The sequence below is a fragment of the Erinaceus europaeus genome, chromosome 3 (assembly GCF_950295315.1).
Source record: "Erinaceus europaeus chromosome 3, mEriEur2.1, whole genome shotgun sequence".
NCBI classification, from domain to species: domain Eukaryota; kingdom Metazoa; phylum Chordata; class Mammalia; order Eulipotyphla; family Erinaceidae; genus Erinaceus; species Erinaceus europaeus.
In genome coordinates, this window is record NC_080164.1 from 66343423 (window position 1) to 66366798 (window position 23376).

The 23376-nt window shown below is 38.5% G+C and overlaps 1 protein-coding gene across 1 annotated transcript in view; it reads right to left on the reverse strand.

Annotated features, from left to right (window-relative positions):
- ACOXL (acyl-CoA oxidase like) overlaps positions 1-23376 on the reverse strand; it is a 361479-nt gene that overhangs the window by 100617 nt on the left and 237486 nt on the right. The window contains exons 14-15 of the mRNA XM_060188434.1: positions 16421-16530; positions 7289-7400 (exon numbers count right to left, since the gene is read on the reverse strand). Coding sequence (XP_060044417.1) covers positions 7289-7400; positions 16421-16530 — 222 coding nt within the window. The remainder of the gene's footprint in view (positions 1-7288; positions 7401-16420; positions 16531-23376) is intronic.

Genomic DNA, 23376 nt, shown 5'->3' on the forward strand with positions numbered 1-23376 from the left:
TACATTTTTGTTTTATTCTGAAAGTCTTACAGTTTTCATTTTATGTCTACAGTCATTTTAAAATTAATTAATATATTTTAAAAATATTTATTTATTCCCTTTTGTTGCCCTTGTTGTTTTATTGTTGTAGTTATGATTGTTGTTGTTATTTATGTCGTCGTTGCTGGATAGGACAGAGAGAAATGGAGACACGAGAGGAAGACAGAGAGGGGGAGAGAAAGATAGACACCTGCAGGCCTGCTTCACAGCTTGTGAAGTGACTCCCCTGCAGGTGGGGAGCCGGGCGCTCGAACCGGGATCCTTATGCAGGTCCTTGCTCTTTGTGCCAAGTGCGCTTAACCTGCTGCACTACCGTCAGACTCTCAATCAATATTTTCTAAATAGGCAGATGGTCAATATTCCTTTTAAAATTTATTTATTTATTTATTTATTTATTATTGGATAGAGATAGAGAGAAATTGAAAGGGGAGGGCACAATTGTGAGGGAGAGAGACAGAGAGACACCTGCAGACCTGCTTGGCCACCTGTGAAGCTTTCCCCATGCAGGTGGGGACCAGGGGCTTGAACCCAGGTCCTTGTGCACTTTAAGATGTGTGCTTGGGAGTCGGGCTGTAGCGCAGCGGGTTAAGCGCAGGTGGCACAAAGCACAAGGACCGGCATAAGGATCCCGGTTCGAACCCCGGCTCCCCACCTGCAGGGGAGTCGCTTCACAGGCGCTGAAGCAGGTCTGCAGGTGTCTATCTTTCTCTCCTCCTCTCTGTCTTCCCCTCCTCTCTCCATTTCTCTCTGTCCTATCCAACAACGATGACAACAACAATAATAACTACAACAATAAAACAACAAGGGCAACAAAAGGGAATAAATAAATAAAATTAAAAAAAAAATTAAAAAAAAAAAAGATGTGTGCTTAACCAGGTGCACCACCACCTGGACTCAATGTTCCTTTTTCCTATTGAAATAACTAGTTTCCAACACAAGTTGCTGAAAAGAATTCTTGTTGTATTTTAATTTCCTTTATAAAAGCTCAAGTGTGTGTGTGTGTGTGTGTGTGTGTGTGTGTGTGTGTGTGTGTACCTTAGGGGGTGGATAGCATATTGGTCATGCAAACAGACTGCCATGCCCAAGGCTCTGAAGTCCCAGGTTCAATCCTCCACATCACCATAAGCCAGAGATGATCAGTGCTCTGGTTAAAAAAAAATCTAGACTTTATCATATTTAATAATCATTTTCTTTATCCTTAAGTCAATCTCATATTATGGAATATAGAACATAAGCATAAGCTTTGAAATAAGATAGTGTTTTTCCACCACATTTCTTCATGATTGTCTTGGGCTTTTTGCATTTCTGTAAGAACTTTCAAATCAGCTTGTGAGTTTCTACTAAATTCTTGCTGAAATTTTGATTAAAATGGTACTGAACCTATAGAAAAACATATTGAAAATAAAAATTACAGTAGTTTTGAATTGTCTCATGAACAAACATGACATACACCTACATTTATTTAAACTTTCCTTTAAAACTTATTTTCTACCAATTTTTATAGTTTTCAATATAAATTGCTTGGTTTTAATTAAGAAACGCATTCCTAAGAACATCACATACTAATGCTATAAATTTAATTATATTTCACATTTTATTTTTCCAATTACTTATTAGAAAAATTAAGAAAGGCTTATGTTCACAAAAGTGAACATATTTTTCATATTACAAACCTTAAGGAGGAAAGCATGAAATACTTCGCCATTAGATACTTTCTGTACTTGTACTCTTTCAAAACTGAGGAAATTATTTTCTATTCCTAGTTTCCCAAGAGTCAGAGTGCAGAAATTGCTTATTCAAGGCCCCCAAAGCAAGAGGTTCAATTCCTATTACCTTCTTAGGCCAGAGTTGATCAGCACTCTGCTCTCTCATTTCCCTAAACCCACTCACATCTCCATAATAAATAAATAAATAAATAAATCTTAACAAAAACATTTACTGAGATTTCTTATGGACAACACTGTAGTTCTGGGTAGATATTTTAATATATATATTAAATATATACGTACATATGTAAATGTTATCTAGGTTGAGTCAAATAATATCTTATTTACATCTTTTATAATGGAATTTCTTCCTTTCTTTTTTTGTTCCACCAATTACTGGATTTACCCATTTCTTCTTTTGGTTCTGTAGATTGATATCTCAAGTATTTTAAAGACAGCCTTTACAAACATACTTTGGATTTACTTTATTCAAAATATCTCAATTAAGAGATACAAATTCATATGCGCAAAGAAGAGTATTAAGAGCATTTGATGACAATGAAAATAGTAACAGCAACTTTTCTAAACAGAAACTTTGGAAAGCAAAACTTCTGATAACCTTATTTCCAGCTTCCTTATATTCTTGATACAGATCTCAATCTCTGAATAAGGACGCATCTAGGGGTCTCAAGCAGCTTTTTCCATTGGCCTATTATTGCCCCCCCCTAGGATTTTTAAAGATGATTCATGGTGTTCATTTGCAAACCACATCCCTTCTTCTTTTGACTCAGCCTTGCAGTGTTGTGGAGGTAGCCTGAACCAAATCTGTTAAATCACTCTTTTCCAAGTGCTTCTTAGATGCCCCGAAGTGGAGGAACTACTACGATATGGCTGCAGAATGTTATAGGTAATAGAAATGAAAAAAGAACACTACAGTAACAAGGGACAGAATATGAATCAACATCTGGCCAACAAGAAGGATTGTAATGAAGCCTCTCTGTAAGTTTACCTCCTATATCCACCTGCTGATTTTTTGTTATGCATATTTGAAAATAATTATTTGTTAAACATATTGATTTCGTGCTGCCTAGATTTTAATCCGCAGAATATATGCCGGGCATAACAAGCGTTGTAACTATAACAGACTCAAATTGACAAGTCATTACTTGTTTTTACTTGCACTAATGGGAAAATGATACAACAACTATGCTGAGAAATGGATCTTCCAGGTGAAGCTAAGGGAGAGGGCTCCCTCTATAGCCACCAGTATACTAAAAGATACTGCCGGATCCTATCTGAGGCAAATTCTGGCCACACACAAGAAGGGGAAGGCACTAGCAGGTGATATTAAAGGCTTAGTCTGTCATGAGAACTTCATGGTCTTGCTGTGAATGGCCAGCCCTTGCTGCTTCCGCCAGGGTAGGAGGTAGTGTGCTTTTTTCTCTAACAACCTGACAAGGCAGCCAAGCTTCTTTAAATTAAAATGGACATTTGAAGACCAAAGAGCATTGCTAAAAAGCTGAGGAGAAGAGAATATTTCTGAAGCCTATTTGTGTTTTTGCCTGTCTTGTTTAAACACTCTTAACCAAATCACAAGATTATTTTTATAAGATGTTGGCATCATAAATGAAATCATCCACCATTGGACACTTTCCAAAAACTATTGTCCAGATCCGATTTGGGTCAGATGTTAAAACTGCTAAATTGTCATTTTATTTTAAGACACACCAAATTAATGTAGTTAGACATAAGCCAGCATGTAGCTAGCTGAACAAGAAGCTGAGCCAAAAATACAATTAAAATATAGAAGTAAATATTCTTCCAAGTTTGCAGGTTTTATCTTAATTCATCCATTTAATTTTTACTTGATCTAAAATAAATGGACTTACCAAAGTCAATAGCATAATTCAACAATCTCTATGGTCTTCCCATGCTTAGTCCAAGAAAGCTGTATCACTCAATTAATATTTAATTGAATTTATTACATTAATGGAAGTAATTAAGATGATTAGCAGAGTCCGAGGTGCACTATCTTAAGCACATTCTATCTTGTTCCCTCTTTGCAACAGTCTGTATCGTATCCACATTTACTGTCTCAAATTTATAGGTATGGAAGCAGAAACTGAGAGAGACAGAGGAGAGGTAGAGACACTACAGAGCCCTTCTATCATCCATTGAGGAGCCCTCCCCCCGCCCCCACCACCAGTGCTGTCCATGGTGCTCCGTGTAGAGCAGTGTTGAACACAACTTCATGCCTGAGTAGATGCATGTTTTACTAGGTTAACTATCTTCTGGGCCCAACTGTCTATTCTAAAACCCTGGTATGTCTTTACCATGCCACAAATAGTATTTATTTAATGCTTATAGAACTCATTGTGTGTCCAGATTTTCCTTTCTACAAACCAGAAAATCAATACTCATGAACAAACTGTTTTGACAGATAATACTTCCAAGCAGAAAGCATGCCTGTATAGTTAACAAGTAGCAGAGAACATCCAGCGTTGTGCTGAAAGAATAATTAAACGCGTTTTTTGTTTGTTTTTTCACAGTGAATCTACTTATCTAATTTCAATAAAATAAAAAATATGGAAAGAAGATCACAGAGTCTTAAATCTTGATGATAAAGAGGAGGGAACTGATGCATGATGGTAGAGAAGAACATAAGCTGGGGGTAAGAGTGTTTTACAGACACTGATCATGGGAGTTGACCCACATGCCAGCAACTGTATTGTAAAACATTGCCCCACCAACAAAATATTTTTAAAAAGCACAAAAAATAATAAGCAACAAAAGGCAGAATATACAAGATAAATAGTTGGAAAAATGGGTGAGGAGAAATCTGGTCCATAGGCCAGTAGAGTTTAGTTCAACATTGATACAGAACAATTTGGCTCTGTATATGTTTAATGATTGTACACTGGCCTATGAACTAAAAAACTGGAAGTATCACAATGTTAATCTAAGGGAGAAGTTTAGGGGCTAGGCAGGAGTGCGCCCAGTTGAGCATTCATGCTGCCATCTGTAAGAACCCAGTTTCAAGCCTCTAGCCCCCATCTGCAGGGGAGAAGCTTCATGAGTGGTAAAGCAGTACTGTAGGTGTCTCTTTTTTTTCTCTCTCTCTCTCCCTCTCTATCTCCCCTCCCCCCTCAATTTTTCTCTTTCTTATCAGAAAAAATAAATAAAATCTCTTTAAAAGTTCTATAATCATAGTAACATAGAAAGAATGGCATTTTATATTATCAAATGGAAATACTGTATTAAAACATTATGCTTTCATTTGTATTATGTTTCAGAAATGTACATATCAATGCTAAAAACTATTAAGGAGTTTTCTCTTTCAGAAGATTCATTAGTTACTACTCTACATAAACCATCTCCAAATTTAGTATTTTTTGTTCTTTTTTTTCTCTCTCTATCGTTGTATTGGGAAATTAATGGTTTACAGTATAGGTTTTGGCACATGGGTACAACTTATCATCTCACCAAGACACTCTCACTTCCAAATGAGGCCTATTGTCATCATGTAGGACCTGAAAGCACTCCCTCTTTCAGCCCTCTTTCTGCCCTCCTTCCCCAGAGTTCTTTGCTTTGATGCATCACACCACCAGCCCAGGTTTTACTTTGTGTTTCCCCTTCCTGTTATTGTTCCTTAAATTCTGCCCATGAAGTGAGATCCCCTCACATTCATCCTTCTCTTTCTGGTTTCTCACTTAACATAGTTCCTTTTAAACTCTATCCAAGTTGATGAGGAAAATACCTTAATACCTGGGTACTATTCCATTGTGTATATACATGACAACTTTAGTATTTAAAAGAAATACTTATTATCTGACATAGCTTCTAAAGAATAGGAATCTGAGCCTGTCTAAATTGCATGCTCCTGGTTCAGGTTCTCCCATGAGGCTTCAGTTAAGCCTCAGTTAAGTCTATGCAGTTTCTGATGGTTTATTTTACAATTTATTTTTAAATTATCTTTATTTCTTGGATAGTGACAGCCAAAATTCAAGAGGGTGATAGAGAGCAAGAGAGACATCTGCAGCACTGCTTCACCACTCACAAAGTGGGGACTGGGGTCTCAAACCCGGGTCCTTGTACATTTTAATGTGTGTGCTCAACCAGGTGTGCCACCACCAGCCCCAAGTTTCTGAAGATTTAAATAGGGCTTAAAGAAATTGGTGCACATTCATTCACAGAGTTTTTGGCAAGGGGCAGCAGTTTCTTGCCACATGGGCTGCTGGTGAACTAACTTTCCTAACAATGACAATGGGGATGGGGAAGAAGGAGCGAGAAAATAAAGCAGAAGTCACAGTGTCTTTGATAATGCAATCTCAGAGAAAAGAATACCATCACTTCTGCTTGCTACATTCACACAGTGGGCTGGGGCACCAAATAAGGGGTAGTCGACCAAGAGGCAGGTTCATTAAAGACCATCTTGGACCATCCTTATTTAGCCTATCCCCACCCCTTCCTAAGGTACACACTCTCTATCCCAGAATCTCCTCATCTCATTCCAGTCAAGATGTATGTATGCTATCCCTCAAAAACAGTTCCTCTTGGTCTGAAGGCTATTAACTAGAGAGAGAAGATATTTTTATCTTCCAAAAAAGATCTTGTGAAGCACTAACTCCTAATACCTGTGAATGGGTCCTTATTTGGACACATGGTCTTTGCAGATGCTATCACATTAAGATGAAGTCATACTGGAATAAAGTGAGCCCTAATCCAAGGGGAGTGGTGACCTTATAAAAGGACAAAGACAGAGACACCCAGACTGAAGAAGGCTATATGATGACAGCAGCAGGGACTGAAGTACTACAAGGGTATGGCAAGAAATGCCAAGGTTTGCTGGAAGCTAGTGAGAGGAAAGGAAAGATTTTCACCAGCCTCAAAGGACCCTGCTGCCACATTGATGTCAGTTGTCTAGCTTCTAGAACTCTGAAAAGATGAAATTCTGATGTCTTAAGTCACCTCTTTTCTGGTACTTCGTTACAGTAGCCTTAATATATTATCCAAAGGGGTGTTTGGGGAATCTTTAAAATGAAACCAAGTCCCAGTTATTCATGCTAGCACTCTTTCCTTTAGTTTCTCTTCTTGCTTTCTATAAACAGCAATAAGGAAGTAGGTACTATTTCCTCAGTCACCTGGTTGTTTAGTCACATTTCTGTTTTCCATGTAACTAGAGGCCAGAGTGTTACTGAATATCTTCCACTACACAGCTAGGATCTCACTGTGCTTCTAGCTTCCAGTAATATCTACTCCCTCTTCCTGCAAGTCCTCACCCAGTCTATTCATGATCACAGGGTTTAAAAACAATGTCTTCAAGGTATTTTGGACTTCCACTAAAACCCTTCTCAAAGATGTTACATGAACACCCAATTCCAGGTAACTAAGTCTGTATTAGTTATCTACTGCTATACAAACAATTGCCCTAGGAGTTCTTCTGCCTTCAGAACATTGTACAAGATACAGCAACCATCCTCACCAGAAAAAAAAATGCTTTAAGTACACATCACAAAGAAAATTTTCAGACAGTGTATATTTACCTTATAATAAATTCTGGTGACCAACCCCCGCTGAAGAATCCTTTCACGAAAATTCACTGCTTTCAACAGAAAGGCCAGATTCCCAGATGTGTCCATATTAAATGCCAGGAAACTGAAGGAAAAGCATAGCAACCACCATTATGACTCTGACCTCATCAGGAATTTCACTTAAAAGAGACTGATTGGGTTTATTTATTCAGTAAAGATTCTGCTCCCAATAGCAAAGTAGTATAAGTGCATATAACCACCCCCTTTTATCTCTCACTTGCTCTATCCATGCTTCTTTTCAGACGACTGCTTGGCTTGTTCAACTTGTCTGTCTTTTTAGTATAAAGGTAGTTTGGTTTCCTGATTTTTAACTTACTTTTGCTTTATAAAGAGTGCTCAATATTTTATATGCTAGTCTTCATTAACAGTTATATACCTTTTAATCAAGTGGATTTAAACTAATTCACTCAACATTGTTGGGAATTTACTGTAAGGATTACAAATGGTTACTAGCAATCACATATGTCTGTCACAAAGCATGTGTCAATACAGAATTTTATAAAAATATATTATGTATTAGGAACCATACAAACAGCATAATTATTCTCAATAATTTAAAAAATATTGCAAATATTACAATTACCCAATGGATAGTTTAAGAAATGGTTTAGCAAAATTCTCAAGGTCACATGGGCAGAACAGACTCAGACGTGGGTTGTGTTTGAGCAGATACCAATATTCAAGTGAAGAGGGAGACTGGTAGGCTATGAAAGGGGTGTGGCAACACAGGTAGAGGGTAGCACAGATATGAGGACTTACTTAGCAGATAATAATTTTCATCTCCCCCAGCTAGCAAATGAGGAGACTAAGGCAAAGGGCAGGTAAGAAAGTTAGGCAACACCAGACAAACTCAAATGCTTTAGTCTTCCTCCAAATCTTACAATTTCTCATCATGAATCTGTGTCTTGTGTGCAAATGCACACACACACACACACACACACACATACACACTGAAACATCTGCCTTAAGGACATAGATGTACAGTCAGTGGTGAATTCACAGAAGGACTTTGCATAGTTTGGACACCTGATTGTGCCTGATATTTCCTCATAACCTTGGGAATTAACTTACTTACATGAGAATTAAATATCTACTAATTAAATACTAATTAAATTACTTACAATGGGAATTAACTTACTTATATGAATTATTATTCATGATACAATATAAAACTCAAAGAAAACTTATTGCCATTTATAATAATTTAAAACATACATTCATACATACTGAATAGAATACTAAAGATGAAATTGAGATTTTGGACAAAGTGGAGGTGATTATGTTAAGTGAAATAAGTAAAGAGATGAATGACAATCACCAAGTAGTTTGATCATATGTGTAATGTAGATAACTACAGCAAATGAACTTGGAAAAAAAACCTGTCTCTCAGACTGTGAGAACTATCGTGGCTTTTAGGGTAGGGGTGGAGGGCACACAGGACTGAGATCATGGGTGTGATAACTTACACACAGACAGATTGGTGTGAAATTATACCCCTCAAATCTTATAGTTTTGTATACCACTATTAAGTCACTAATAATAAATTTATGAAAAAATAAGATAAAACAGAAGCCCACAAATAGTTTGTTTTTACTAGAAGCCATGAGAGAAATTTTAAGAGAAGCAACTGCTTCTGAGAATTTCAAGGACCACTTAGCAAGTGTTTGAAGGCTATTTATATGCTACTGATCAAGAAATTAAGATTATATCAATACTTAATTTGAATCTGGTCATTGGAAGATTGTCTCAGTCTAATCAACAAAGGAGTTTTCATAATTCACTGAAAAGCATGTTTTAGCTGTTGCATGGATTTAATATGAAACCAGAAGACAATAAATATTGCTGTGGAAATTGCCTTTCCTGAGATTTTTATTGTAGAAAAGAAAATAGTACAAGTGCACGTGTTACAGGAAGTAGCTCTTACCCACATACCCTGGCGAACTCTGTGCTGTCTTTTATCAACAGCAGGCCGATGGTGGAATCTAAGTGGTGAGTATATAAATGCTCATTCTTCATTTTAAAAAATATATTTGAAAGTTTTCATGACACAACAGGGGAAAGTTTTCATGTAGAATAAAGAACCTTGACTTTTCTCAATGCCCACAAATTTATGTGGGCTTATGATAAGACTGAGGATTTCAGTGACCCTTTGGAGGAGGGAAAGGCAGCCCAAACTCATTGGGACAAGAAAAGGTAGAAAGGAGTTGTTTGCATAAAAAGGTATAACCACTTTCCTCCTGTGTTCCCCTCTGTGTCACACATTGATCTCTCCACTAGTCTCATAGAGACAGTAAAAATGAGGGCTAGTCTCTTAGCATCTAGTTGTAGGGACTTCAAAAGATAAGGAAGCTCTTGGCTCCTTTCCCTATGAACCAACCTGTTCATTGGTACCTCTCTTGGGGCTGTTAATATGAATGAGATACAAGTGCTCAAGTGGAGTTTATGCTCCATGGTTACTGCATTATCACCAAATGCTTAGAGAACTTCCCAGAACAGAGTAAAGTTTTGGGACTTAAGTGGATAAACACAGACAGGCTGAATCAGTAAAACCTGGATGTGTGGGAGAGAGATGTGTACCGTTTTGGAGGTTAATAGCCAAGACAAAAAGAAATTAACTGTAACTCTTTAAATATTTACAATTGGAATACTGCCTTTGACACATCTCAAGTTGATTCTGGAAAATTTGCTGCGAGTATAGATTTGTATGTGGATGAGAATCTGTTATGCTTTCAAAATGATGGAAACAAACTCTACACTGCTCTCCTATCTGGAAAAGAAATGAAAGGGCAGATGATTTGCAGCCTGTTTGGGAGCAAGTTCCTGAATGGATGGAAGTGATTCTGATGGAGATTGTACTATTCCCTCAACCCCTTATAAACTGGAATGTTCTCTACTTAACATGTGTGTGTGTGTGTGTGTGTGTGTGTGTGTGTGTGTGTGTGTTGGAAGGAGGCATGGCTATTAGTAATACAAGACATTCATAATGCTAAATAAATGAAATACAACGCAAAAATAGAGGACCAGAAAATAGTTCATCCAGTGAACTATGCCTTTCTAGACTTAAGGCCCTGGAATCTAGTCCCTGGGACCACACAGAAGCACCATGAGTTGAATCAAGAGAGCTCCAAGCATAGTAAAGCGGTACTGTGGTGTCATATCTCCTTTCAGTCTCTCTTACTTTCTGCTGTCTCTAAGATAAAAAAAATTAAAAATTGGTCCTCAGGGACCACTGAGTAGCTAAATCACACATACATATATTATATAAGACCCCAGGACTATTTCCCTGAACTGCATAAATAAAACAGAATTACAACCTCAAAAATGTATAACAGAGAATAGAAGATCAACAAAGGAAAAAGTTGATTTTTGAAAAAATTAACTAGTTAAATATCTGATGGTATTGATAAAGAACTGAATAAGAATAAGAAAGAAGAAAAAATACACAGGAAATAATTTAAGAAAGGCAAATGGGGGTGGTGGCATATCTGGTTGAGCACATGTGTTACAATGTGCAAGGACTTGGGTTTAAGCCCCCAGTTTCCACCTGCAGGGGGAAAGCTTTGTGACTGGTAAAAAGTTTCAAAGGATTGTTGAAGGTTTCTCTGTCTCCCTCCCTCTCTCTCTATCACTCCTTTTCTTCTCGATTTCTGTCTCTAATAAATAAATATAATAAAATTTAAAAAAAATAATGGCAAATGGGACTTTACATTTAATAGTTTATATTTAATAGTTTAACAGATACATAATATTAGAAATCTTATACCAAAAATTTCAAAGTCAAATAGATAAATTCCTAGAGAAGCACCCTTTATCAAGACTGGCCCAAGAAAGAAAAAAAGTCTGTGTGATTCTAACATAATTAAACTAATTGAATCAGTAGTTTAAATATTACTCATGACCCCAATATCTTTCAAATAACTTCTCAAATTCTTCCTCAGGATAAGAAACTACTCCCCAAACAACTAAGAGATCAGTAAAACTTTGATATAATTACAAATCATAAAAATAAAAGCAAGGAAAAACTATACCAATAAATATGTGAAATAAATACATACCTTAGCAATTAAAATCTAGAAGAATATAAAAATGATAGTACCATATGACAAAACTGAATTTTTCAGAACATTGTAAGGGCAATGTGCCTCTAGAAGACTTATAAGGAGATATGTAAAGAAAATCCATAAATTAGCAGGGGCCAGGTGCTGGTGCACCTGGTTAAGCATACATGTTATAATGTGCAAGGACTCAGGTTTGAGCCCCCGATCCCCACCTTCAGGGGCAAAGCTACGAGAGTCTCTCCCTCTCTTTCTTTTCCTACCCTCTCGATTTGTGGCTGTCTCTATCTAATAAATAAAGATAATAAAAATTAAGATCTGTGTGGAATTGTGCCCCTCTTATCCTCTGGTCTTGATGATCATGATTAAATCAGTTTAAAAATATAAAAAATTAAGATTTATAAATTATCAAACCAAAGAAATGTAAGATTTCAACAGGTGCAAAAATTTCAACACAGTAAAATTCACTATTCATCTATATTAAAATAACAATCACAGAACATCTTTACAAAGCAAAGTATGTCTATCATAAACTTCTGAAGAAGCTTCGGAGAGGGCATGGTTAGCATACAAGAGGTCCTGGGTTTGAACCATAGGACTAATGGGAACATCACAGACAGCATCAGGGCCATTCCAGGAGTGGTGGAGTGGCACTGCAGTGCCACCCCTCTTTGCTTAAAGTAAAGAATAAAAAATTAATCCCAGGAATGGTATCATACTTATGTGAAGCCATGGGTTAATTACCTGGCACTGCAACAAACTGACCAACAGAAACAATCCTCGGTAAATATCATTCATAGTAGTGAAATGCTAAACTCACTCTTTATAGAAAACTGGGAACAAAATGAAAGAATAACTTCTATATGAAAAAGAATGTAAGAAGTAACAACTGGTAAGGAGGAGGAGGGAAAGGTGGAAGAGAACTTCAGGGTCTTGATGATAATGAAATTGGACCCATGTGTCAATGAGTACACTGTAAACCATTAGCCCCTCAATAACAAATAGAAGTAATGACTGGGAAAGAAAAATAACAAAAATCATTATTTGTAGACAGTGTAATTTTCTTTGAAAAAAAGGATCTAAAGATTTTGGGAAAATGTTTTTATGAGCAGGTTTATATATAAAATTTCAGCTGGGGGGGGGGGGGTGGATAGACCTGTCAACACCCATGCTCAGCGGAGAAGCAGCTACAGAAGCTAGAACTCCTACCTTCTGCTCCCCACAAACAACCTTAATCTGTACTCCCAGCAGGGAAGAAGTGATAGGATTAAGACAAAAGGACTCTGCACTTCAGCTCCATCAGCACCCAGAGAGAGAGAAGGAAAGGGAAAGGGATACATGGAAGTAGTTACGATGTCATGAGTGGCTTATGGGGAAGAGAGGAATGAATCAGAAAAAGAAGGGGCAACTATGTATAAATGTGGAGATAGTTGTAGAGAAGATAGTTGGTCTATGCCTACAACTTCAGGGGAACTGTGGTGGATTTCAGTGGAGAGAGTGAAGATTCAGAACTCTGATGGTGGGAATGGTGTGGATTCAAAGCCCTGTCAACATGTAATTCTGTAATATAAAAAAAAGAAAAGAAAATGAATATTAAAAAATTCAGAATAATTAAAAATAAAATAAAATTTCAGCTGTGTTGTAATAAGCCACCAACACCAAAAAACATAATTTAAAATATTTTACAGCAAAATTATAAAGCTACTAGTAATAAATCCGTCAAAGAATGCACTATGTATAGAGAATATCATAAATCTCTAGGAGACACTTCTAAGTTGAAAAATCTTTGAGGGGGTTGGGTGGTAGCTCAGTGGGTTAAGCTCACGTGGTGTGAAGTTAAGGACTGGCACAGGGAAACAGGTCCGAGCCCCTGGCTCCCCACCTGCAAGGGGGTTGCTTCACGGGTGGTGAAGCAGGCCTGCAGGTGTCTGTCTTTTTCTCCTCCTCTCTGACTCCCCTCCTCTCTCCATTTCTCTCTGTCATATCCAACAACAACAGCAGCAATAAAAATAGTAATAACAACAACAACGGTAACAACAAGGGCACTAAAATGGGGGGGAAATGGCCTCCAGGAGCAGTGGATTCATAGTCAGGCACCGAGCCCCAGCAATTACCCTGGAGGCAAAAAAAAAAATCTTTGAAAGGAATGTCAGTTTTATAGACATGTTATTTTTTTTCTACAAGACCATAGATTTAAAACAATTTCAAAGAAAACTACAGCAGGTTTCTTAACTTATAACTAGACATATGATAAAAATCTACCATTTTTTAAGAGAATAGTTGAGAGGTACTAAGTTCATTCACATGAGTATAAAATCATCATCATTATCTAGCTCTACACCTTTTAGTCACCCCAGAATAAAAGTGTATACTCATTAAACACTAACCCTTCATTCCTTCCAGCTACCTAGTCACCCCTATTCAACTTTGTCTTTATGAATTTGATTATTTAAGATATTTTATATTAGTACAACCATATAGTATTTATCCTTTGGTGTTTGTAGGCTTTTTTTCCCCCTTGAGGAACTTGACAAATTGATACTAAAACTTATGTGGAAGTTCAAAAGAATTTCTAACACAATTCTTTTTTGTCACCTCTGGAACTTTGCTGCAGAAGGCCAGCTTTTTCAGATAGAGAGACAGAAATAGAGAGATGGAGGGAGAGAATGCCAGCACATCACCAAAAATTCCCCAATGTAATGGGGGCAGAGGTGGGACTTGGATCAGGTGAATGGAAAAGCAGGTGCATCATCAAGATGAGCTATCTCTCTGGTCCTCCAACATAATACTGAATTAAATTTCAAATATTATATTAATAAAATGGTGTATATATATATATATATATAGTGAATGTTATATAATACTGCATAATTATATATCTAGTGTAATAATACCAGTACATTGCTGGGTTAAAGCAATTCAAACAGTGGCAAGACAGTGGCTCATCCAGTTTAGTGCATTAATTACTATGCACAAGGACCTGGGTTGGATCCCCTGTTCCCCACTTGCAGAGGGGATGCTCTACAGCCAGTCTGCAGGTGTCTATTTTTCTTTCTCCTTATCTATTTCTACCTCCTCTATCAATTTCTCTCTGTCCTACCAAGTAAAATTAAAAGGAAAAAAATTTAAAAGGAAAAAAATGCCCACCAGGAGTGGTAGATTAATACTGCTAGTACCGAGCCCCAGCAATAACCCTGGTGGCAATAACAATGAAAAAAAAAATTTCAAACCAAATAGGAAGAAACATTCTCAAGATTTTTTTTTAATAAAGGCTTTGCGTAAAATAAGAAAACCACAGCCCAGTTGCCTGCTGGTATTGGACTAGACTACTGGCATGTAGACCTGATGGCAGGCCATGAGCAAAGAGAGCAGGTCTTCACCTATACAGAACAACCTGGATTTATCGTAGAAACCAAGCATTGAGTGAAAATGGGAAGCTACAAAATAACACATATACTATGCTTTATTCATCAAGCTCTAAAACAATATGAAAAAAATGGTAAAAAAAAAAAAAGTACCAAAAGCATACTTTCTCAAGTCACATAATTCAGGTTCAAATCCTACTTCTCTCATTCCTAACCATGTAATCTTGGGGAAAATAGCCCTAACTTCTTTTTTTTTTAATTTTTAAAATATATTTATTTATTCCCTTTTGTTGCCCTTGTTCTTTTTTTTATTTATTGTTGTAGTTATTATTGTTGTTATCGTCGTTGGATAGGACAGCGACAAATGGAGAGGAGGAGAAGACAGAGAGGGGGGAGAGAAAGATAGACACCTGCAGACCTGCTTCACCACCAGTGAAATGACTCCCCTACAGACAGGGAGCCAGGGGCTTGAACCAGGATCCTTACGCTGGTCCTTGTGCTTCGTGACACCTGCGCTTAACCCGCTGCACTACTGCCAAAATTTCCAAGCCCTAACTTCTATGTCTCTGTTTCCTATTCTGAGAAATGGAAATAATCACCTACCTTGTTGAATGTTAGCATTGATAACTATAAAGTTCTTGGAACAGTGACCACACAATAAATAAGGGACACAGAGTAGAACAGAATAAACAATGTTTAAATTATTTTTTTCTTTTTATTTATTTTCCCATTTATTGCCTTTGTTGTTTTTCATTGTTGTAGTTATTATTGTTGTTGTTATTGATGTCATCCTTCTTAGATAGGACAGAGAGACACGGAGAGAGGAGGGGAAGCCAGAAAGGGGGAGAGAAAGACAGACACCTGCAGACCTGCTTCACCACCTGTGAAGTGACTCCCCTGCAGGTGGGCCAGAGGTTTGAACTGGATCCTTACCAGGGTCCTTGCTCTTTGCGCCACATGCACTTAACCTGCTGCACTACCACCCGACTCCCATGTTTAAATTCTTAAGTTGGGCAGGGTAGAAGGGAACTAGGAATATAATTCAGACTGTTAGAACAGCTACTTGTATACCTGAGGTCCCAGAAGCCACAAATTCAATCTCCAGCATCACCATATGTTAGAAGAGAGCAATGCTCTGGTCTCTATTTCTTTCTTTTATGCAACAAAGAGATCAGTGAATTATTTTTAAAATACAGAACTGCTTGGAGAGATAGCACAGTGCTTGTGCAGAGGACATACATCTAAGAGGTCCCAGGTTCAATAGTTGGCACTCCTAAAAGCCAGAAGCAAACAATGCTCTAGTGGAAAATAGGTGTAGAGCATACATTTACACATTTATATATTCAAAAATTATCCTTTATGTGTCTGAAAGAAGAAGGATACTGGAGAGAAAGAGAGAGAGAGAGAGAGAGAAATCAGACCAGAGACCTATCATATCAATTTAAGATGCTGGGAATCAAGCCCAGGTCCTCGTGCAGGCAAATATGTGCTTTAAATCTAGGTCACCTCACAAACATCTTGCATTATTTTATATTTTATATATATTGTATGTATCCAATGCTAAGATCTCAAGAGTGAGCAGTGCCATTCAGTGCTCTCTACACTCAGACTCCATCCTTAGACACTGAAGGGTGAGCATGGGGACAGCCTAAGGGAATACGTACCTAGTTCTCAGTTTGTCACCTCCACACTCAGCCCACGTCTGGAGCAGGCTGAGAATTGGCCTTTCTTCATACTGCCTGCTGTACTGGGCCAGCAATTCCCGTACCACAACCTGTAAACAGAGTTTAGCACTTGCTAGTCACTTGGCAAAACTATAAAAATTGTCAACATGCCAATACAGCAGCTGAATAAATAAGTAAGTAAGTAAATAAGTAAATAAATACATACATACATGCTGAAGCCTATTTGCTGCTAGCAAACTCCTTGGACAAAAGCAAATACAAGACTTCCTTCTCCCAGGGGATGTGTGTCCCTTCCCTTTTCTCCTCCCACTTATTAACCCCTCACAGGAAGCCTGCTTGACTCACTGGCTACTGACTGGCTGTCTCCAACTGAGACATCTGCCTCAAATGCTACCTCCAGGAGCAGTTATTTTAGTTGATACTTCAAATTAAACCTATTTGCCTTCTCAGAATCAGACCCAGGCTGGTCAAATTTCATTATTATTATATTTTTTTCTTCTAATATTCTATGACTGATTAGACTTAGAAGGATTAGTATTAAAATACACAGACATAACAAATGATATCCTGAGCAGTGTGGTGTGGTGTGGTGTGGTGTGTGTGTGTGTGTGTGTGTGTGTGTGTGTGTGTGTGTATCCAGAGTCTCATATATGGGCAAGTCACAACTCTTAGGCCAACTTTTTCAATTCAGCAGAGACTAAGACAATCAGGAGGAAAGGGAGAGGCAGAGAGAGATGGACTAGAAATTCTCTTGATGCCACAACATTCCCATATGGTGCCTGAATTTGAACATGCGCCATGATGCCACTGACAAGGCACACCTCCTACCTAATGAGCTGTCTCTCTGACTCAGTTCAGTACCTCTGAAGTTGTAATTTGAAACTGTGACAGTGAGTGTTTTCCTGAGTTTGTTAAATGATGGTAGTGGCCACGTCTAGCCTGTTGCAAAGAAGCCCATTCACCTGACAGACATACTGGTGAGGCCACTCAGCCCATTCTGCCCCACAGAGTGCCTAGCAGACTGAAACAGCATGAGTGAGCCCAGACAGACTCCCAGAGACTCATTCTCTGAGTCCAACCTACAGAGCCATGAACTAATTTGTTATATGGCAATAAATTGCTGACTTATTCTCATACAAAACCAGCTTTAGCACACTTTCTTCTTTGTTTTGGTAAAATGAAAAGGTTTTTTTTTTTTTGCAACTTAGGTAACTACATCGTTATTTAAGTCTGATGCTTTGAATTCTTACCCCAGATTTTGTTAAAATGTTTCTCTTTGTGTTAAGTATTCCTATTAGTGATTTAACAGATTTATCAGATATCAGGAGTATTTTCATACCCACACTTAGTGCATATTCCTTGCCCTCAAATTACTTATTTCTAGATTATTGCTTTTTGTAGTGGGGATGATTTTGTGACTATATAGTTTCTGATTCTAAATGTGAATACTATACATAAATTAATACTAAATTTTCTTTTATATACTTGACTAATTCCATAAAGTTTAATCCTGGTGCATGTGCCCAGGAACCCCTTCCTTCCTTCCTCCCTCCTTCCCTTCCTTCCTTCCTTCCTTCTTTCCTTCCTTCCTTCCTTCCTTCCTTCCTTCCTTCCTTCCTTCCTCCTTCATTCTTTCTTTCTTTCCTTCCTTCTCTTTCTTCTTTTTTTTGCTACCCTTGTTGTAATTATTATTGTTGTTGTCATTGCTGCTGTTGTTGTTGGATAGGACAGAGAGGAATCAAGAGAGGAGGGGAGACAGAGAGGGGGAGAGAAAGATAGACACCTGCAGACCTACTTCACCACTTGTGAAGCAACCCCCTGCAGGTGGGGAGCCAGGGCTCGAACAGGAATCCTTACACTAATCCTTGCGCTTTGTGCTATGTGCACTCAACCCACTGAGCTATCACCCAGCCCCTCTTTTTTTTTATACTATTAATTTAATAATGATGAAGTAGACCGTAGGATAAAAGGGGTACAATTCTACATAATTCCCACCACCAGCTCCACATCCCATCCCCTCCATTGGAAGCTTTCCTATTCTTTATCTCTCTACGAGTATGGACCAAATATCTTTATGGGGCACAGAAGGTGGAAGGTCTGGCTTCTGTAATTGCTTCTCCTCTGGGCACGGATATTGGCAGGTCAGTCCATACTCCCAGCCTGTTTCTATCTTTCCCTAGTGGGGTAGGGGTCTGGAGAGGTGGAGGAACTCCTTTCTTAAGAGAACTCTGGAGGATAGAGCTGTCAGAAGAGCTCTGTTCTTAGGCTTCATCTGCAGAAGGAATCAAACTAATCTACTGCAAATACTTGGCAACTATGAGTCTGAATAATTGTATAGAATAATGATATCATAAAAGTGTATTTATATGAGTATCATATGCATCAAGTGACACCAATTATGTAATATCAAGATTGGCTTTTCAAGGCATCTGTGAAGCAACTAGCATTTCTATAAATAATTTCAGTGATTTATGCCAGGTATAATGAAACTTAGATTAAAAAGTTTTAAAGAAGTATCTCCTGACAAAGCAGAAACACAGCTAATTAGAACAGAAAACATGGTGTTGGGGGTTGGGTGGTTGCACACCAGATTAAGTGTACATAGTACAAAGCGCAAGGACCAGCGCAAAGATCCCTGTTCAAGCCGCTGGCTCCCCATCTGCAGAGAGGTCGCTTCATAAGCAGTAAGCGGGGTCTGCAGGTATCTATCTTTCTCTTCCCCTCTCTTATCTTCCGCCCCCTTTCAATTTCTCTCTGTCATATCCAATCTATATATATGGAAAAAATGGCCTCCAGGAGCAGTGGATTCATAGTACAGGCACTGAACCTCAGTAATAATCCTGGAGGCAAAAAAAAAAAAAAAAGTGAACATGGTGTTCAAGGAAAATCCACTAACTTCATTCAGTATAACAAGGCAAGCCAGGCAGTGGGTTGTACTCAGGTCTGCGCCACAAGGTCACAGAATCACTCATTCATACTTCAAGAAACCCAAATCAGGAAGTGGAAGATGCAGGGCCTTTGGTTTAAGAAATTAAGAAATTCAAGATACTGAGAGAAAAATATTAAACCAACCCTAGACCACAATTCTGACCTAGACTCTGCTTCTACAACTGCTCTAGGAAAAGCCCCTCATCTGGCCCAGCTCCAACAAGAACTCTTGCAACACATGCATCTATCATGCACTTAATGAGTATCTATGATACACTCCACACTATCAGAGCCACAAGTCAACAATATCGAGCTTTTCACTTTATGTGCCATTAACTACAGCTAACACTTTGCCTGTGTTTCTACACTTGAACCTCATCACATCCCTATAGGCTCTTCTTTATCATTCACACATCAGAAGGGGGAGTGGGGCCTTCAAGAGACATGGAACTTATCCAGGCTATCTCATGTAGGCATAGGTACTTGAATCCTAGTACACAACCTTGGTGAGTCTCTCCTATGTGACAAACCCTCTGCAGAAGTAATTATGACAATCCTACAGGTGTAGGTAATGCCCCCCTCCCCACATAGTAAAAGTTTTAACTCCATGTGCTGGCTCCTGCGGTGTGTGCTTCACAATTAGAGTGAGAGAAGCAGAGCTGCTGTCCAGGGCCCCCCTTTCTGGCCTCCGTAAATATCCTTTCTCTGGAATTCCCACCTGTGCAGTCTCTTGCAGTGATTGAGGTTCAGTTTAGACTGTGGAACTTACAGCAAGAGGTCAATCCCAAACTGAAATGGCAGACAGACTCCTGGGAGTGTATGGAGCCACAGAGAAGGAACTCACAGTGCTCTCACCCTTTCTCCTTGCTCTTCCTACAAGAAGGGACATCAACTTCATCTGTCAGCTTCAAGTGACATGTGTTCTTTTTCTTTCCCTTAAATTCTGTTTTGGTTTTGTTGCTGCTGCCGTTTGAGGTAACTTAGGTTTACAAAACTATAAATCTTTTAGAAGTTCACTTTCACATTTCTTCAAAATATGTTTCTAAACATTACCCCTCACCAAAGTACCAATAGGCTTCCACCAAAGTTAAGTGGACCCACTCTAGCCTTGTATCACAATCCTCCCCTCTCCCATCTCCCTTTTGGTAACTGCAGTTCTGCAGTCCAAGTCAAAAGGTTTGTCCTCATTTGACTTTGCATGTTTTCCTTTGCTTTGTTTCTTTATTTACCCTGGTTCACTCTGTGTTTTCCTTTTATATAGGTCCCTTAAGTATTTATTGTAAGGTCAGTTTAGTAGTACTAATTTCTTTAACTGTTGTTTGTCTGGAAAATTCTTCATAACTCCTTCAAGCCTGAGTGATGACATAGTTAGACAGAATATTCTTGGATGGATTCAATATACCCTGCCAATTTGCTCTGGTCATTAGATTTTCTGTTGAGACATTAGCTGATACTCTTCAAAGTTACTCTGTGTGTTCTCTCGCTGTTTTAAAACAGTCTTTATCTTTGATCTTTGGTATTTTGATTATTATATGCTTTCAGTAACTTAGATTTGGGTTCCTTCTGTTTGAAACTCTTAAGAGTTTAGTGGTCTGGGAGGTGGCACAGTGGATAAAATGTTGGACTCTCAAGCATGGGGTGCTGAGTTCAATCCCCGCAGCACATGTACCAGAGTGATAATCTGGTTCTTTCCCTCTCTCCTCCTATCCCTCTCATTAATAAATAAATATTTAGGGAGTGGGGCAGTAGCGCAGTGGGTTAAGCGCATGTGGTGCAAAGCGCAAGGATCCAGGGAAGGATACCGGTTCGAGCCTGGGCTCCCCACCTGCAAAGGAGTCGCTTCACATGTGGTGAAGCAGGTCTGCAGGTGTCTATCTTTCTCTCCCCTTCTCTATCTTCCCCTCCTCTCTCCATTTCTCTCTGTCCTATCCAACAGCGATGACAATAATAATAACTACAATAATAAAACAACAAGGGCAACAAAAGGGAATAAATAAATAAATATTTAAATAAATAAATAAATAAATGTTTTTTTAAAAAAGTTTCCAGAATTTACATCTATCACTTCAGATAAATTCTTGGCTAGTTTTTTTTTAATTCTGGCTCACCTTTATTATTTGGGGGGGGGGGGTTTAAGGGTTTTTTTTATTTCCAGAAGCCAAAAAAAAAATCAACGAATAAAATCATAGCATTTGGAATCTATGAATTCATGTAGACAAATTCCCTTTCTCACTCTAGTAGCTTTTCTAAAACTTAGTAAATTGTGTTTGACAGTAATGTGAGTGCAACAGAATCAGCATTGAAATCCCCAGACAACATTTTGATTGCATAGTTGCCACTTTCGTAAATATGCATTTACTACTTATTTCATTTTCTGGATCACCTTTACTACAACTGTTCTTCCTCTTAATGTTGTCCCATAACTCTCATATTTATCTTAGCTCATTTTTCTCCATCATCATCTCCTCCTCCTCTATCCTTCAGCTCACCACTTCAGTATTTGGTTTGTCTTTTTATAGGTTTTCCTCTTGTATATTTTTAAGTTCAACTATTGTATTCTTTAAGTCTATGATTTATGTTACAACTTTCCTCATACTTCCTTTGACTGTGTTGAAGTTTCTTTCACTAAACTCATAATTTTGGTAAGCCCCCTTAAGACCATAATTTTAATGTCTTCTTTAGAAAGAGCACATAGTTTGGGGTTCTCTTTTAGTTGCTGCCTTGATACAATTATGCAAGTAATTTCCTCTGTCTTCTCATTATGGTTTATGCTTAGTGAGGACTTGGGGGATCTGTGTTTGAACCTGGGTAGAAACCAGAAGCTTGCAAGTGCTCAACAATTACTATTACTGTGACCAAGGCTTCAGGTGTGATATTTGGCTGAGGCCTCAGCCCAAGTAATGAGAATATTGCAAATATTCTGGGGCTGACAAGGAAAAGAATCAGGTAGACTATAAGCTGGCAAAACAATCTTCCTTTCTGAAAACTCCATCAGTCTGTTACTACGGGCACTGAGTTCTAATATGTATTACACCAGAGCTCTAGCTCCCACAGGTCAGAGAGTGCTGTCTCTGTGACTCCGATTCTTTCCCACCACAACTTTAAATTTCCCCTTTTCACTTTGTTGTAGAGTTGCTGGGTTTTGATACAGGATGGCCCTGCTTGCTAGATTAGAGACTAGAGCCCAATAGACCTCTTCCCATTATAGTTGTTGAGTCTATTGTCATGTGGAGGGACTTTTTTTTTTTCTCCTTAGGGGAGAGCCTCTCTCTTTGTCCAGTCACCTGAATTTTGACCTTGTTATGCCAAGTTTATTCCTGTAAGGTTTTTTTCTTTGTATTATTGTGTGTCTATTTGATGATCATGGGAGGAGGGGAATGTAGGTCTGCTATAACCTTTGCACTCAACCAGGTGTGCCACTGCCCAACCCCCAAGCCATGTTTTCTAGAGCAAACACTTTCAAAAGAGGCAAGGAGGAGGTTAAGAGGTTTGTAACTACTTGTGTCAGGTCATCCCACTCTTCAACTGTTTCCTTTTACCTTGCTTACTGCCTTCACATTAAAGATAAATTGTGTTCATTTACTTTTTAAAAAGTGAAATGTAGGGGAAAGATGAACCCATGTGTCCTTGAAACAACAGTCAGCAGGAAATGATCAACAGCTCCCTAGAAAGGGACAGGAGTACCTGCAATTTCTCCATTCCCCTCCCTACAGTGTTCCCGATAGTTAGGTGTCTGTGTTCACTGACGTGATGACTCCAGATGTGGACCTAGTTTGTGAATCCCATGTAGTTAGAGTAAGGAGCTTGTGGGGCCAGGGAGTGGCACACCTGGTTAAGTGCAAACACTACCAGTGTGCAAGAACCTGGGTTCAAGTCCCTGGTCCCCACCTGCAAAAAAAGTTTCACGAGTGGGTAAAGCAGGACTGTAGGTGTCTCTCTGTCCTTCTCCCTCTATGTCTCCCCTCCCTTTCAATTTCTCTTAGTCTCTATCCAATAATAAATAATTT